Source organism: Halictus rubicundus, chromosome 5 (assembly GCF_050948215.1).
Source record: "Halictus rubicundus isolate RS-2024b chromosome 5, iyHalRubi1_principal, whole genome shotgun sequence".
NCBI classification, from domain to species: domain Eukaryota; kingdom Metazoa; phylum Arthropoda; class Insecta; order Hymenoptera; family Halictidae; genus Halictus; species Halictus rubicundus.
In genome coordinates, this window is record NC_135153.1 from 19,186,722 (window position 1) to 19,203,346 (window position 16,625).

At 41.7% G+C, this 16,625-nt stretch overlaps 1 protein-coding gene and 1 long non-coding RNA gene across 3 annotated transcripts in view; one reads left to right on the forward strand and one right to left on the reverse strand.

Moving 5' to 3' along the window:
- LOC143354517 (uncharacterized) overlaps positions 1-16,625 on the reverse strand; it is a 322,087-nt gene that overhangs the window by 178,053 nt on the left and 127,409 nt on the right. The window lies entirely within an intron of this gene.
- On the forward strand, positions 256-16,551 carry Tacc (transforming acidic coiled-coil protein). Of its 2 annotated transcripts, XM_076788655.1 has the most exons (7): positions 256-453; positions 1,326-1,517; positions 12,665-14,258; positions 14,412-14,719; positions 15,068-15,306; positions 15,377-15,655; positions 15,857-16,551. In XM_076788655.1, exons 2-7 carry the CDS (start codon positions 1,404-1,406, stop codon positions 16,050-16,052), a joined length of 2,730 nt encoding a protein of 909 aa, XP_076644770.1. In that variant the 5' UTR covers positions 256-453; positions 1,326-1,403; the 3' UTR covers positions 16,053-16,551. The 2 variants fall into 2 exon arrangements, with proteins under 2 accessions (XP_076644770.1, XP_076644771.1); XM_076788656.1 differs by lacking the exons at positions 256-453; positions 1,326-1,517 and adding an exon at positions 12,223-12,365.

Below are 16,625 nucleotides of genomic sequence, written 5' to 3' on the forward strand. Positions count from 1 at the left end.
CTTCTAAAGTTCACGCGGCATTTAAGATGCTGTACTAAGCGAAAAAAAGGAAACGGGGAATGTACAGCGATACCGTTATAAAATTTCAAAGGCACGACTTGCCGCGCCGCGCGGTCAACTATCGATAGTCCCGTATCGATAATACTATCAACCGCGAAAACAGCACAGCAGCGCTGTGGAGATTAATCCAAGCTATGTTGTAAAGTGCGCTGCGATTGGTTTGCTTTGTCTGCATTCAAGTTGTCAAACGTAGGACAGCCGTTAAAAAAGTGGTCGTGGACCTGCTAAAACATCGTGAAAATTGGGGGAGGAGGAGCGTTGTTAATTCTAAGTAGAAAACCCGTCAGAGTAAGGCTGTCTATATAGGATCCATGTCTTAAACGTCGGAATATTGTAGTTGAAAGCAGTGATGAGACGTTGGACGGGTTTCTTCGCGCATGCGCAACCAACGCAGTAAGTAACGTATGTATCTACTACGTCTTGTACCCCTACTCTTTGGAAGCAAGCTGATCAGTGTTACCACCTCTACCGGTTTTCTACTTTTTTGGCGGCGAGAAGGAAAAGGAAAGGGAGATTTAACCTTACTGAAGAATCTTCAGTAAGGTTATCTAGCAAATAGCCACAGCTTACCTACGGATTTTAATATATATATAGGGTCTACCCAAAAATGATGTAATTCCTTGAAAAGGGTGATTCCCGAGGTCATTCGAAGTAATTTTTTCCTTTGCGAAAATGTTCTCCGCGGCTCCGTTCAGGAGTTATTAACGAAAAACACGAACCAATCAGGGTGCGGCTACAGCGGGCGGATCGCGAATCAGCGATAGGTCGCGCTAAGCGCGGCGTTGCCATTGGCCGTGCCGAAATCCATCCGCTCTAGCCGCGCTACGATTGGCCTGCGTTTTTCCTTAATAACTCTTTAACAAAGCTGCGGAGAACATTTTCGTAAAGGAAAAAGTTACTTCAAATGACCTTAGGAATCGCCCCTGTGAAGGAAGTACAACATTTTTGGGACACTCTGTATAATGATTTATGATTAGCAATAATTTGCACTAAATAAAGCAAATCCGCAGTACACGGATCTTCCAGCAGGAGATCTGCGAAATTTTCAACTCTGTGTTACGGACTTTTACGAGCTCAAGGTGGCGACATTGGTCATACGGTGATACTAAAATCTGGCGGGAATTCATGTTTAGAACTTGAGAAGTCGTCATTTTGTTCGGACGTCGCGAAACAGAGAACGTGAAATCTGACGCCGATCGTTTCAAGTATTTTTCAATTGTGATACGAAACTCGTTGCGACCGAAAGTGATTCTGTGTGTGGCCAGGAACGCGAGCAGTGTAACAGCGACAGCATTCAATAAAACAACAAGGAGTTTTTAAGTGTTCCGAGTGATATCCTTGACATGACAAGTCCAAGAGGTACCGGTTGTGCAGTTCCCGAGGGTACCCATGTGGTGCTTCGCGAAGTCACTGCATCTCTTCATGGTTCGCCTCCGATTCAGTCGTCCTGTTTCCAGGTATTTAAACTCTCTTTTTCCCTTCTATTTGATTAGCTCTCATCTTTTCTTTTTGTTTTTCTCTTTTCTTTTCTTTTGTTGTCTTTCCTCTCTGTTCCGATCTTTCCCCCTGTCTTTATTGCCAACACTCGCCAACAGTCGGAGAATCCCTATAAATAAACTCTGAATCTCCAGGAGCACCGCGAAACGAAAATAAGTTTCGCTTCTCGCGCGGCGGCATTTATTTGACGTCCGAAAAAGAACGCATGCCCACCGAAAAGTCATGGAGTTATTCTGCGATTGAACGTCTTGACGAAAACCGAACGAACCGGTGCAACCGAACTCGATAAAAATGCGTACACTTTGTAAACAATAAAGTTTGAAACTTTTGTAACGGCGATTAATATTAGGGTAATTCTGCGGAAAGATGACCTTTAAATATGTTGTCGGGGGCATGATTTTAAACAACTTTTTCCTACACATGTAACCGCCGCTCACAAGGAGACTTTCGGAACTCCGATTTGTTTGAAACGGTTATGAAAAAGGTTTTGATCGAAACAGTTAGGAGAAACTGAAATTTCAAATGAATCACTGTCACGAAGAACCGAAATTTCCAGCTAATATCAGTTTTGATTATGATTCTTGTCTCGGTTCTGTTTTGTATATAGTTGTTTACTTATAACGGTCTCATTACCATCAAGGTCATCAGCGTCCACTATTTCGGTTCTTACAGTTAGCGATTCTCGCATCAAACTTTCCATAATTAACATGTCCCATACATTTTACTGTATACGTGCTTACACGTTTTATGAAATTGTTATAAGAAAGTAGAAACATTTGTATTTTTAATGATTTGGTCCAACGGAATTTAAAGGACATGGTCGGACGCTACATATGCATTGTATGTGTCGCTAGGCTTTTGTCTGCATGCGAAACTCCACACAGTTAAATTTCCGAGAGGCCCTACTCGGGTACAGTTTTGACGTCCCGGAGTTAGAGCCGCATTCATGGAATACAATTTACGTACGCATGCGTACTGGAAATTGCTTCCTGAAAAACGTGATAGCTTCGCTAGCGATCGAATACTCCGTGTCTATGGCGTAATGCCCGTGCGGCGTGTGCGCGGTTCGACGTTCGAACAGCGGTATTAAAGAAATCAGAACGCGTATCATCGTTAGGCAGTACGGTGGCGATGACTCTCCCGTGGCCGGCGATCTTTCTTTCCGTGACAGAGGCCTGTACCACGTTAGACCGCGGGATCGTCTTGTGGAAAGGTGAGCCATGACGCTGCAGCGTTTTTTCCCGAGTCTGTTCTATACGACGGGTCCCCACGCGCACATCCTCCTAGGCGTGTACGTGCACCACGTTCCGCGAACGCTCGCGCGCCTGCCAGCCAGTGGTAGTGGTGCATGTCTTAGAGTATCGACTGGAGAATGCTCCGCGCTAATATTAGAAGTTCGAGAGGAGAGACATAAATCGTTCGTTGATCGTCAGGTTCGGTGAGTGGCTCTTGGCTGGTTCCTCCGACGGAATTCGTCGGTCGGCGCAGCAGACGAGCAGACTGCGAACCGCGTTTCTCTCATCGATTCCGCTCCTCTCTTTCTCACCGCTATTCTCGCTCTCGATTCCGTGCAATTCGATTCATAACATTATATCTACACCGTGTACATCTATACTGCTCTCTTTCGATCCGTCCAGCTAAGACTACGGGTGACCATTTTGGGGCAACATACTCTTCTAGGTAAACATAGACAAAAATTGTTGCGAGATAGCGGTTCGTAGCTTGCAGGATTTTTTCTTTTCTACCTTTCGATTTCCTAGCATGTCTACCGGAAGTGTCCTTGAGGAAAGTACAGTATCACTGGTAAAACTCGACCCGTTAGTACGCGTGATTCAGAGAAGACGTTCATTTTAGATGACACGGATCGATTCAAGTTTACATTGTTATTGAGGCGGCGCACGGTGCGCTATGTCGAACGGTCCTTAGCTTGCAGGACCGTATACAAGGGGCCCCTGGATTTTCTTTTCCTAGCATGTCTACCGGAAGTGTCCTCGAGGAAAGTACAGTATCACTGGTAAAACGCGACCCGTTAGTACGCGTGATTCAGAGAAGACGTTCATTTTAGATGACACGGGTCGATTCAAGTTTATATTGTTATTGAGGCGGCGCACGGTGCACGGAACGCTGCGTGGAACTTATTGTTCGATTTTTCTCTAATTGATGTCGTGGACACTGAAATAAGTGTCGAAGGTATTTTAACACTAGAACTACCGATCCAGACGAAATGACTGGTTCCTAATTTTTTCTTTCAGAATTACAAAAATTATAAAAATGTTTCGATCCGAGATTTTTGAATGAACTTCTTTATTGGAGCACACGTTAGATTAAAAATAGTACGAGGTTTGAATAGAAGTAGTCTTGTCATTATTACAAAGCAATATACATCAGTCGTGTTTATTACTCGGTAGTTGTAGTGTTAACTCTTAGCACTCGAACGGTGACTGTGAGGCACCACTAAAAATTGCTGTATCATTGTTCAAAATATTGTTTACATCTGCAGCTCATTGCAGCGTTCACCGATTTTGATCAAATTCTCAGAATATGTATAATTCATACAGATCTACAAATCGTACATTCTCAATTTTCAATGCAAGTCCACATAAAAAAGTTACAAAATACAACTTTTCGTATTTTCTCTGCAATTTTTCTCACGTTATGTAGTGATCCAATTGTTCTAACTTCTCAAAAAAATTCAAGCAGTATAGTCCAATATTGACAAAGTTGTGCGATTTTTAAGAGCGCACGAATATTAGTGGGAGTCACTGTACAGGGTGTATAAAAATTATATGTCACGACCATCATAGCGTGATTCTACACCTCCGGATCGGTGGAGATCTGTGAAAAAATGCACCGCAAAATTCATATTGACCTCGAAACTGAAGGTCAAAGTATCGAAAAATTTTAGTGACGAGTACTATACGATGCAATAAAAGAAAATTTTTCGACACTTTGACCTTGATTTCCACCGATCCAGAGGTGTAGAATCACGCTATGGTGGTCGTGACATATAATTTTTATACACCCTGTACACAGATGGGAAATATTCTAGGTAGGAAGAAATGTTTCGGAGTTAAAATAGCTTCGAGTGCAAAGGGTTAGGTAACCGTACACGGATGTTTCGTCTTTTATCTCCATTTAAATGCCCACTGCGCGGCGCTTCCGTTCGACACGGTTGTTCTTGGTATTTGTCATATGTAGACTGCGGATCTTTATGCAAAAGAAAACTTCTTTTTATTAATTGCAGGACATAGGTACCAAACAGGTATTTACTTTCGAGCGATATTATGAAGTCGTAAGAGATGTATTGGTACGGTGTATGGTTCATTGGTGCGGTGTATTGGTTCGTATTTTTGCCATAAAAATCCGCAGTCTAGTTATATGGGAACAGAGACAGAGAGAGAGACACACCCCTTTAACACTAGGTTTACGGAGCACTAATAGCGACTATTTTGCATTACTTCATAAAAATAACACGAACGTGCTATCCACATTTTCATCAATATTTTAAAAATAATATATAGCCAAAGAAATAAATTTGCTAAATAATTTCTTACGTATGCATCCTTAGAACTTTCACACGTTCACGGATAGTAAAAATTTCAGTGAGCTGCAAAAACAGTCAGGCAATTTTTCTTGAAACTAGTTGTACTATCCGAAATCTGATCGGACATAAACAATAATAATAAGTTAACTGTAAAATTAGTAATGACGGTTGGTCATCACTTTGAAATGTATATTAATTACAAAAACTTAAGGTTGTATAAAATTAAATTGAATAAAAATTGGCTTTCAAATTTGAATGCTATTCATGTCATTTTGCTTCAATATGAAAATGAATGCTATAGCCATTCACGTCCGCGAACGTGTTAATAATATTAAATTAAAAATATTAGAACCCATCAGCCTCTCTCTCTCTCTTTCTCTCCTTGCTCTATGTCATCACGACCAGATGGGAATGACTCATGTCGATGATAAGGTGTGTGCGCGTTGCACGGACGATGTGTCAAGAACGCGCCGAATAAGGAGCTCGCGAGCTTCTCGGGTTTCGAAGGGAGTCGCCACCGATCGCGTCGAGTCGGTGCGCGATCGGACGAGCGGCTCGCGGTCGGCTTGCTCGACCGTGTACGCGTTCGCTTTGCGCCGTAGATTAGCAAGTAAAAGCGCTCGGTGTACACGTCACGGTGCGTGGCTCTGTCCTTATAATTTCGAGTCGTATCGACGCGCAGTAACCCGTTTCGTTACGCGGAAGATATTCTGCCAGTCGGTAAACAGGCCGCTGGCTGGCCCACATTTCTCGGCGTGCTTCTACATACACACCGTCTCCGATCGATTGCCCGCGAGTCCACCGATCCCGAACCTCCCTGCGACCGTTCGACGGTGGGATTTCCGACGGATCGCCGCCGGACGAGATTCTCAGCCGATCTATTCCGCCATATTGTATGTTGACACCGCAAACCAGGTTTCGACGACTTCTTTTCAACCCGTCAAAATTACGGTTTCTAATATTTTCAAATTGTCGTAGAAAACGCATCCGTGAGCAATTATTTCACAAATTGATTTCTTTGGGTATATATTATTGAAAAAATGGCTACAAACTTTGATCGATACATTGATGTTATTTTTATGAAGTAATGTAAAATAGTCATTTCTAGTGCTCCGTAAGCCTAGTGTTAATGCGATATTGCCAACGAATCTAGTCTCGGGCACGAAAAGATAGGACGGAATAGCATTTAGCGGATAACACGACGGTTTTGTCTTTGTTTGTAATTGTTGCTCCGCCATGAATTTGTCTGGAAAAATGTAAGTTCTCGAGGAAAATTAATGGGACGAAAGGATCGATTTGAATTAGTGCGTAGCACGGTTTTTTACGTGTGTTTTAGCACCGGAAATTTTTTCAGCGCACACTTTCGAATTCGACGCCAGTCGTAAAGTTGCACGCTATTGACGTAATGCTAGGAGCACGGCACGGTCTTTGTGCCATAGTTATCGGGATTTTTAAGAATTCTATTGATCACGTTTCTACTACGATTTGGACGGTAGAAAACTTTTCTTGAAACAATTTTATGGTTTCAGACGCACTTAACCAGTTAGCTGTTGCGACCTCTTTGAAAAATGTGTACCTAAGTTGCGTCGCAAAAATTAACCGCTGTTTGAATTGTAGCTGTTTTGACAAGTATACTCGTCATGACACAAAATATTGCTGTTTCTTCATGACGAGTATACTCGTCAAACACAGTTAACTGATTAACACTAAACCTGCAAAGCATTAATCTGGTAAATATTGCCTTATAAAAATGGCAACTCTAAATTTATTAAGATTGTCCGTGATTTTTTCAATACAATAAATGCTTGGACAAGGAATTTGATTCGACTATTTTCCATGAATGAATTTTGATAGTTTCAATGATTGTAAAATATAAAACCCGTCGTTTCGACCATGGTAGGTTTAGTGTTTTTTCCATATTTTGTAGAGTAACGATTGTAATGAAATTTTGTAATATCGTCGTGCGATAAATCACAACGTGCTTATGGACCATTTTGATTCGCGTTTATCGTGGGTCGTACAAAACGGAGCGAGTGGTAATTAGTCGGAACTCGAGAGGCTTAACTGTTATTCAATCTGTACAAACGCGCTAATATGTGTCTAATTGGCCCGTTTTCCAGCGGATCTATCGCAACAACTAATTTGTTGCGTGCACACTCGAGTCTCCTCGACTGTTGCGCTGTTAACCCGTTCGTAATGGCAGCGATCGCATGTTGTTTAGTCTCCGGGCACCTTGACGGTAAAGTATTCGAGAAAGAGTAAAAGGCCGTTTTAAATGTACTATCCGCACCGACACGGAACGGCTCCCGCCAGTAGAATAATCCTTTTTTCCGTTTAGCTTCCGATACGTGCCGATACGGATCGCATAAACACCTACACAGTCTCATAAAAATATCCCAACGCCCTTTAAAACAGTATAACTTTTTCTGAATTGGATCCAACGACCCGACTTTTCTTGAGCAATTAGAAGAATTGGTTTTCCAAATGATCCGCAAAAAAGATTTTGAAAAAATTGCAACTGGTAAGAATTACAATAAAAATGGCACTTTTCACAGCGTTTTTATTTGGGCCTGAAATGAAAGTTTAAAATACGATACGTGCCGATACGGATCAAATGGTATTAAACACCTACACGGTCTCATGAAAATATCCAAACGCCCTTTAAAACAGTATAACTTTTTTAAAAAATTGGATCCAACGATCCGACTTTTCTTGAGCAATTAGAAGAATTGGTTTTCCAAATGATCCGCAAAAAAGACTGAAAAAATTGCAACCGGTAAGAATTACAATAAAAATGGCACTTTTCACAACTTTTTTATTTAAGCCCGCAATGAAAGTTTAAAATACGATACGTGCCGATACTGGTCGGATAAACACCTACACAGTCTCATGAAAGTATTCAAACGCCCTTTAAAACAGTATAACTTTTTTTAAAAATTGGATCCAACGACCCGACTTTTCTTGAGCAATTAGAAGAATTGGTTTTCCAAATGATCCGCAAAAAAGACTGAAAAAATTGCAACTGATAAGAATTACAATAAAAACGGCACTTTTCACAACTTTTTTATTTAAGCCCGCAATGAAAGTTTAAAATACGATACGTGCCGATACTGGTCGGATAAACACCTACACAGTCTCATGAAAGTATTCAAACGCCCTTTAAAACAGTATAACTTTTTTTAAAAATTGGATCCAACGACCCGACTTTTCTTGAGCAATTAGAAGAATTGGTTTTCCAAATGATCCGCAAAAAAGACTGAAAAAATTGCAACTGATAAGAATTACAATAAAAACGGCACTTTTCACGACGTTTTTATTTGGTCCTGCAATGAAAGTTTAAAACATATTTTGTTATGTTCGGTATAAGCCGATGACCTCTCGAAGAACTGCTAATTGTGCAATATCAGCTCTTTCCATCGGTTCAACTGTACGCAGGTCCCACGCGACAGACTATAATCTCAGAATGCCTATAGGCGCGTAATAGTACGCTGATAACTCCGTCGGTGTCAGTGAACTCTAGATATTTTTAATTTTTGGGAAAAATGGCGGACAGGAAGAGGTCGGGGAGCGAGGGAAACTGGAGTAAACGGTCGTCGGTGCCGGAGCCGAGCAAAATAGAGAACACACAAAGACCGGGAAAAGGGGTGAATGGCTGACGAAAGACGTCTCACGTCGTCGAAAATAAGCGTGTCGGGGGTGAGGGTATCAAGGTGGGGAACTAAGGAAACTGGCTACGTGGGGTTCCGTAGCCCGCCGCGTAAATATGGCCTCGAAATCTGCCGGCAGTGGCAGTCGAAACTGGAGGTCCTCTGGGAAGTCATGGGGAATCTCATTCGGAAGGTAATCTCGCGGTGGACCCTTCGTGGAAAACGAATCGCTTCGTTTTCCATTCACAACGCCACGATAACGTCCGGCGATTGATAAGCTTCGGTCCTAAAACGTTACGCTTCCGGTTTTGCGCGAAAAGTCCCGGCCTTCTTGCTTCCCTTCGAAGTCCTCGAACCCTAGACTGCGAATCTCTGCGCAAAACAAGTTTAAAATTCGAACTCCTTGCCTTAGAAATCCATTTTGCTCGACAACGGATGAAAATCAAGTGAGACAAGACTTTCGCGAGCAACCGAACATTCGCAAAGACAATTGCGGGCGCACTGGTCGAGACATCGACGCGACGCACAGTGGGCCAAAAGCGCCAAAACGTGGGCAAAATGCAAAAAATGAATTTCACGTTAGGTGTATGGCTCTTGCCGTATTGGATTCTCAGGTAATGACTGTATAAGAAGCCGAAGGTAAAAAAGTCTTACTACCTATACCTGCTAAATGGTGGGAGTACAAATATCCCATACAGTCGTCTCGCAGTTTTCGTGCAGTGAACTACGTTGTGAAAAAAAAAGGTGTCAAGCTTACAATTTTACGGAAATTGAATTTTTTTTTGTGCGTGTATGACGGATGCTGTTCCTGGAAGTAAATACTATACATAATAATAACATTGGATTTATATTAATTAATGTTTGGAATGTATGAAGTGAACGATAAAACTTGGTGCACAGATTTTACAAATGTATACTAAAAGTTGTATATTCCACAATATTCCACGGAGATTCTTGTCGAGTCTTGTAGTAGATACTATTATTTAACATTATTTTGGAAAAGTAGCTGCCCAAAACTGCCCCTTTCGTAATGCGATTCATTTTTGTGACGCAGAGGTAGTCATAGTACTAGTTACAAGCATGTTTTCTTAAGAAATTTAGAAGTTATAATAAAATTTGTTAAATAAGCATTGTATGGTTCCACTTATAGAGTTTTCTGATACAACAATTTCTTTTCTAACAATATTTCTTTTATTGTTTAAAAAAAATTTTATTTTTGTTTTTTGTAATTTTGACATCAGATTCATATTCGCCGGCCCGAAAAATATGGGAATACTAATATTCAAGGAAGTCCAATCATTCTTTTGGTTACGCATCCGCCATATTGAATCCACCATTTTGTTTTTTGTAATTTTGACATCAGATTCATATTCGCCGGCCCGAAAAATATGGGAATACTAATTTTCAAGAAAGTCCAATAATTTTTTTGATTACGTATCCACCATTTTGTTTTTTGCAATTTTGACATCAGATTCATATTCGCCGGCCCGAAAAATATGGGAATACTAATTTTCAAGGAAGTCCAATCATTCTTTTGGTTACGCATCCGCCATATTGAATCCACCATTTTGTTTTTTGTAATTTTGACAACAGATTCATATTCGCCGGCCCGAAAAATATGGGAATACTAATTTTCAAGAAAGTCCAATAATTTTTTTGATTACGTATCCACCATTTTGTTTTTTGCAATTTTGACATCAGGTTCATATTCGCCGGCCAGAAAAATATGGGAATACCAATTTTCAAGGAAGTCCAATCATTCTTTTGGTTACGCATCCGCCATATTGAATCCACCATTTTGTTTTTTGTAATTTTGACAACAGATTCATATTCGCCGGCCCGAAAAATATGGGAATACTAATTTTCAAGGAAGTCCAATAATTTTTTTGATTACGCATCCACCATTTTGTTTTTTGCAATTTTGACATCAGATTCATATTCGCCGGCCCGAAAAATATGGGAATACCAATATTCAAGGAAGTCCAATCATTCTTTTGGTTACGCATCCGCCATATTGAATCCACCATTTTGTTTTTTGTAATTTTGACATCAGATTCATATTCGCCGGCCCGAAAAATATGGGAATACTAATTTTCAAGAAAGTCCAATAATTTTTTTGATTACGTATCCACCATTTTGTTTTTTGCAATTTTGACATCAGGTTCATATTCGCCGGCCAGAAAAATATGGGAATACCAATTTTCAAGGAAGTCCAATCATTCTTTTGGTTACGCATCCGCCATATTGAATCCACCATTTTGTTTTTTGTAATTTTGACATCAGATTCATATTCGCCGGCCCGAAAAATATGGGAATACTAATTTTCAAGAAAGTCCAATAATTTTTTTGATTACGTATCCACCATTTTGTTTTTTGCAATTTTGACATCAGATTCATATTCGCCGGCCAGAAAAATATGGGAATACCAATTTTCAAGGAAGTCCAATCATTCTTTTGGTTACGCATCCGCCATATTGAATCCACCATTTTGTTTTTTGTAATTTTGACAACAGATTCATATTCGCCGGCCCGAAAAATATGGGAATACTAATTTTCAAGGAAGTCCAATAATTTTTTTGATTACGCATCCACCATTTTGTTTTTTGCAATTTTGACATCAGATTCATATTCGCCGGCCCGAAAAATATGGGAATACTAATTTTCAAGGAAGTCCAATCATTCTTTTGGTTACGCATCCGCCATATTGAATCCACCATTTTGTTTTTTGTAATTTTGACAACAGATTCATATTCGCCGGCCCGAAAAATATGGGAATACTAATTTTCAAAGAAGTCCAATCATTCTTTTGGTTACGCATCCGCCATATTAAATCCACCATTTTGTTTTTTGTAATTTTGGCATTAGATTCATATTCGCCGGCCAGAAAAATATGGGAATACCAATTTTTAAGAAAGTCCAATCATTTTTTTGATTACGCATCCGCCATTTTGTTTTTTTTGTCATTTTGACATCAGATTTATAATCAGCGACCCGAGAAACCTATGAGTATCAATTTTGAACTAAATTGAAGTACTCCTTTTTATTTTGGCCACGTTTTGGCGCTTTTGGCCCACTGTGCGACGCGGCTCGTTTCAACTCGGATTACAGTGGCCGATCGGCGGCAATCGAACGCAACCGAGCCTTGGAAATGAACGTCCGTGGGAGCAGCAAAGTCCTTTCGACTTACCTTCCATAGCCGATAGCGCAGGAATGGGGAAGCGTCGAGTCGTCGACGATAGTCGGGCAGTCGGGCTTTTTATCGCAAACATGCCAGCCGCACCAGCAGTCCCGCTCATAACTGTTCTTGGCATGGTTACGCGGCCGCGAGATTCAGCAAAACAAAATCCTTCTCTCTCTTTCTCTGTCTCTCTTTCCGTCGGTCTCCGCCCCTATATTTTATAATTAGTCGCAGCGGGCAGAAGAAGTTGCGCAATTCCCGAAAGAAATCCGCGAGCATCGGTTCGGGCGTCAACTGATCTCAGTCAGTGAAACGGCGAACTACGAGATACGCGGCATACACGGAGGGAATTCGCGTTATCGCAGGAAATATGGAATACATCAATAAACTGCTGTTACGCGCTGCAGCGATTCCGGCAAGGACGTCGCCCACGCCACCGGTATTTTGCGTTGCGAGTCTCTCGTCGCCGCGACTCTCGTTTGCAAAATTATCCGAACGGAAGAGCGTCCGCAATTCCTAGAAAAATTGTGCCAATGCGGTGTTGGCGCGATCGATCTACTTTCAACTTGCTCGCAGGAGCGTTCCTCCCGATATTGCATGGAACGTTGTAGACCAACTGGATCGTTCGAGATCGATGCTCGACGTTCCATCGAGATCGGCGCGAGACACGTTAGGAAGAAACGTCGTTCCCCTCGTCGGACCCTGGACTAATTGCGTTTCTGTTTTTCTCTCCACCAGAGCGGCAACGACAGTTCGTTACAGAAGACATCAGAGTATGAGGTGAAGGTCCGATTCGCTCGGGAGTTCGCCGACGTCGGATCGATCGGCTACACAGTCCCGGAGTCCCTGTCCTCGTCGAGCAGTTTCCAGAGTCTCAGCAGCACCCGCAGTACCAAGAGCAGCAGCGGCGTATGCTCGGATTCGGTGACCCAAAGTCTCGACCGGATATCGGACACCTCATATTTGGACTCCAGTATACCCGGTGTCGACGAGCTGATCCTTGGTTGCGCTGAGATCAAGCTGAACAACGAGGAGAACTCGATCAACTATACACGGGACATCAGTCTAGACCAGACATTCGCGTCCGCCACCGACGAGACCATCACCGATTTCACGAAAAGCCTAGGGAACGACAGCTCGTTGCTGGTCGACTCTTGCAACGTACCCGAGGTAATCGAGACCAGCCCCTGCAAGGCGAACGATCGCACACAGGATCTAGAGGACCCACAGAATCCGCAGGATTTACAGGATAGACCGATTCTGGTGATTCCTTTGACACAGACAGAGGAGCCGATCGAGGTAACAATCTCTCCTGGTCGGAGCGATGACCTGACCGCCAGCTCGGAAACCTGCAGCTTCGACAACGTCGAAGAGCTTCCACTGCCGTCACATAGCACAGAGGGGTCTAATTTAGATACCACCAAGTGTTTGTCGCCCGATAGAGTCAGTCCAGACGCGCCTATAATCGACGAGCAGCAGATTATAGTCGAAGATATCCAAGCCCAGGTTGTAGTCGAAGATTTCCACGACCAGACTGAATCTATAGATGTAAATATTGTACCATACTCCGTAACGGACTCCGTGTCCTCCGTGTCCCCGTTCGCAGAACATACGGAAGACTTATCTTTGCCTAGTATATCGACTCTGCCATCGTTGCAGTTGACGAACTCCTCGCGACTGTGCGAGAACGAGACTCACGTAAACAATTCTAATCTACCGGTGACCGAGGTTCCCGAAAATTCATCGAACTCTTCGGCACGAGAGACCGGCGATAAGAACGATAGTCAACTAGCAACCGTTTCCTCCGACTTCTGCGATGTCGCGATCAGCAGAGATAGTTGCACAAATTTACTATTGCTGAGCGAGACTTCTTGCGCGATACCGAGGACCTGCGAACGAGCCGAGGACCGCCTCGAGGCTAATGCTCCAGCAGAGACTGAAGACGATAGAGATAATACTGAGGACGTGAAATTTGCTACGCCAATAATTAGCGAAAGTATCGAGGCAGAAGCGGTATTAGAGAAGACAGATGCGACAGAATCGCTGAAGGAAACAGAGGATGAGAAAGGGGAGCAATCACCTGAGGAAAAGTTAGCCGAGACTGCAACCGTCAAGGATGAACCGTTGACACCGAAGGCTGTGCCGGAGGAGGATCAGTACACGGATTTCAAGCCTCAGAGGCAAAGTACTTCATTGGGATTGCCTAACGTCGAACAACCGAACTTCGATGAACTAAAGTCCTCTGCCGAGCTAGAGGCAAATGATATTTGCAAGTCTTCGTTTGAGTTCCCAGAAGAAAGCGATTGTTGCTTCACTACAGCGACGTCTGATAGTGAGTACTGTAAAAAGGTCTCTAGGACTTGTCACTCGAACATCTTCGCGATTTTAATAATTACGAAACAAGACATTCGGTCATTTAAATCTGTCTCATAGTTTCAGTTGCTGTTGCATGTGTATGTATGTTAATGGTATCTACTGCTTGCAGTATTCCAAGACCCGACGAGCTTCGATTTTCTGATAGCTCGCGGCAATTCGAAAACCAAAAACCGTCTTAGAGCGGAATCGTTGTATGTAAAGTTTGACCCATTGGTGGGGGATACCAGTAATATGTTGCTACAAGAGAACACAGATCCGATCAACGAGGAGGAACAAAATGGGAAAACCGAAAGCCCACCGCCAAGCATTGGCACCCCGAAACGTAATCCTGCCATAGCGGCTATAGACAGGCTACTGTTTTACAGTCCCATCACCACGAACATGACACCGAAAACGGAAGAATCCAAGGAGAAAAGTGTAAGCAACGATTATAATATGTATATTGTACACTTCTGAACCATTAATCCAACAAACCGTGTGGCGAACCATTCTAATAACTATTATTATTATTTATTTAATGCTTTAAACCAAGTTTATGTAGTATTTACAACACACGAACATATTAACATATTACACAATAGCATAATGCGCAACTTAACTTAAGTTTATACAGCTTCTACTTGGTTGCACTATTTTAATGAAACTAAAGTAAAAATAGAAAATAATTGTCAGACCTTTTTGTACAAATCGGGTTCGCCGTTTTACTTGTCTCAATTTTTTAGAACGTATTTTTGAAGCTACCTCATGTAAAACGGTTGTGTACAGGAACAGGCTGCAGACGAACCAAAGTCAGACACTCCGTTCATCAACGATGTTAACATGAGCAAGGAGCTGGAACTAGTGAGGTCGACTGTACTACAACTGGAAGAAGAACTGGAGAAACAAAAGAAAGAGCACAAGGCGGAATTGGAAAAATTAGAAAGGCAGAAGAGCTCTTTGCAAGAGAAAATTAATCAGTTACAAGCACAAATGGCGCAGGAGGTGAAGAGTAAATCTGAGATGACGTAAGTTGTTTGTTACTCGAGGGACATTCTGCTGTTAAGACAATCGAGATAATTGAATTGACGTTTCCAGGGTCGTGGTCGAGGAATATGAAAAATCGATTAGCCGGCTGCTTGCGGAAAAGGGAAGGGATCAGGAAGAATTGAAGGCGACGAATGTTCATCTGTCGAACACTGAGGCTGCGTTCAATGATGTTCATCAGAAATACGAAAAGATGAAATCGGTCGTATCGGTATACAAAAACAATGAGATAGTATTAAGAGAAAGTATCCAGGAAAATATGGACACTATAAAGTGCTTGCACACGCGGTACGACAGCTTAAAAGCGCATGCTTTGTCCCAGCTCGAGAAGTACGTATCCGCATATAGGTAGATTTATACTATCCGCACAGACACTGTTTAATTTTCTGTCTAATTTTCTTAATTTTCTGTGTAATTAGACAGATGTCTAATTTTTATTGAATATAGGTGTTAAAAAGTATTACTAAAGTATTATACGATTTAACCATGTAATCAGTATTACACCATTGAACAATTCAATCAATATTTCAGGGCTAATTCTGATTTGGAGAACATACGGAAACAACACGAAGATGAAATAGTGACGCTCCACGCCTTAGTAAGGAAAGCAGAGCTTAAAAGTAACTCGTTAGCTGAACTGGTCGAGCAAAAGACTAAAGAAAATAAAGAACTGACGCAAATACTGGACGAGGTGATCGCCAGGGTAGGTCACCAGAATGCGGAATAAAAATGGGAATCGATAAACACAAGTATCGCGGCTGCAGAATGCGATTAGTCTTTATTTTTTTACTCGCCCTCATTAACGTTTTAGACACAACTGTATGTTAGATATGAAGGATTTATATACAGGGCATCTAAAAAATGTCGTAACACCTTGAACGGGCTTGGTTCCTGAGGTGATTTGAAATAATAGCCGCGCTTTGATTGGTCCGTGTTTATGATCGTTAATAACTCCTTAATTAAAACGAGACGGAAATTTTCGCTAAGAAAAAAGTCGATTCCAATTACCTCGGCAACCACCCCTTTCAAGGTTTCCCCGACATTTTTGGGACACCCTGTATACGTATGTATACATGCCTTGTCTTTAAAATTAATTGCAAATTACGTTTTTGTTTCAAAGAAGCACCTTTTATCGATTATTTATAAGTTGTGAAATATATATATATATATATAACTATCTATCTACTATTGTACCGCTAATAAAAAAATAGGCATATTTAAAACAACCTTTTTCGTTCATATTTATGCAGTAAAAAAGGTCTTAATACTCCTCAAACATCACCCTTTTTACAGTCGCACA

Bases quoted from the DNA above. Each gene is read 5' to 3' on its own strand.
- Tacc (XM_076788655.1), top strand. From the start codon at position 1,404: ATGACAAGTCCAAGAGGTACCGGTTGTGCAGTTCCCGAGGGTACCCAT. The intron at 14,259-14,411 runs GTGAGTACTGTA...TACTGCTTGCAG, and splicing joins CACTACAGCGACGTCTGATA to TATTCCAAGACCCGACGAGC. The intron at 14,720-15,067 runs GTAAGCAACGAT...GGTTGTGTACAG, and splicing joins AAGAATCCAAGGAGAAAAGT to GAACAGGCTGCAGACGAACC.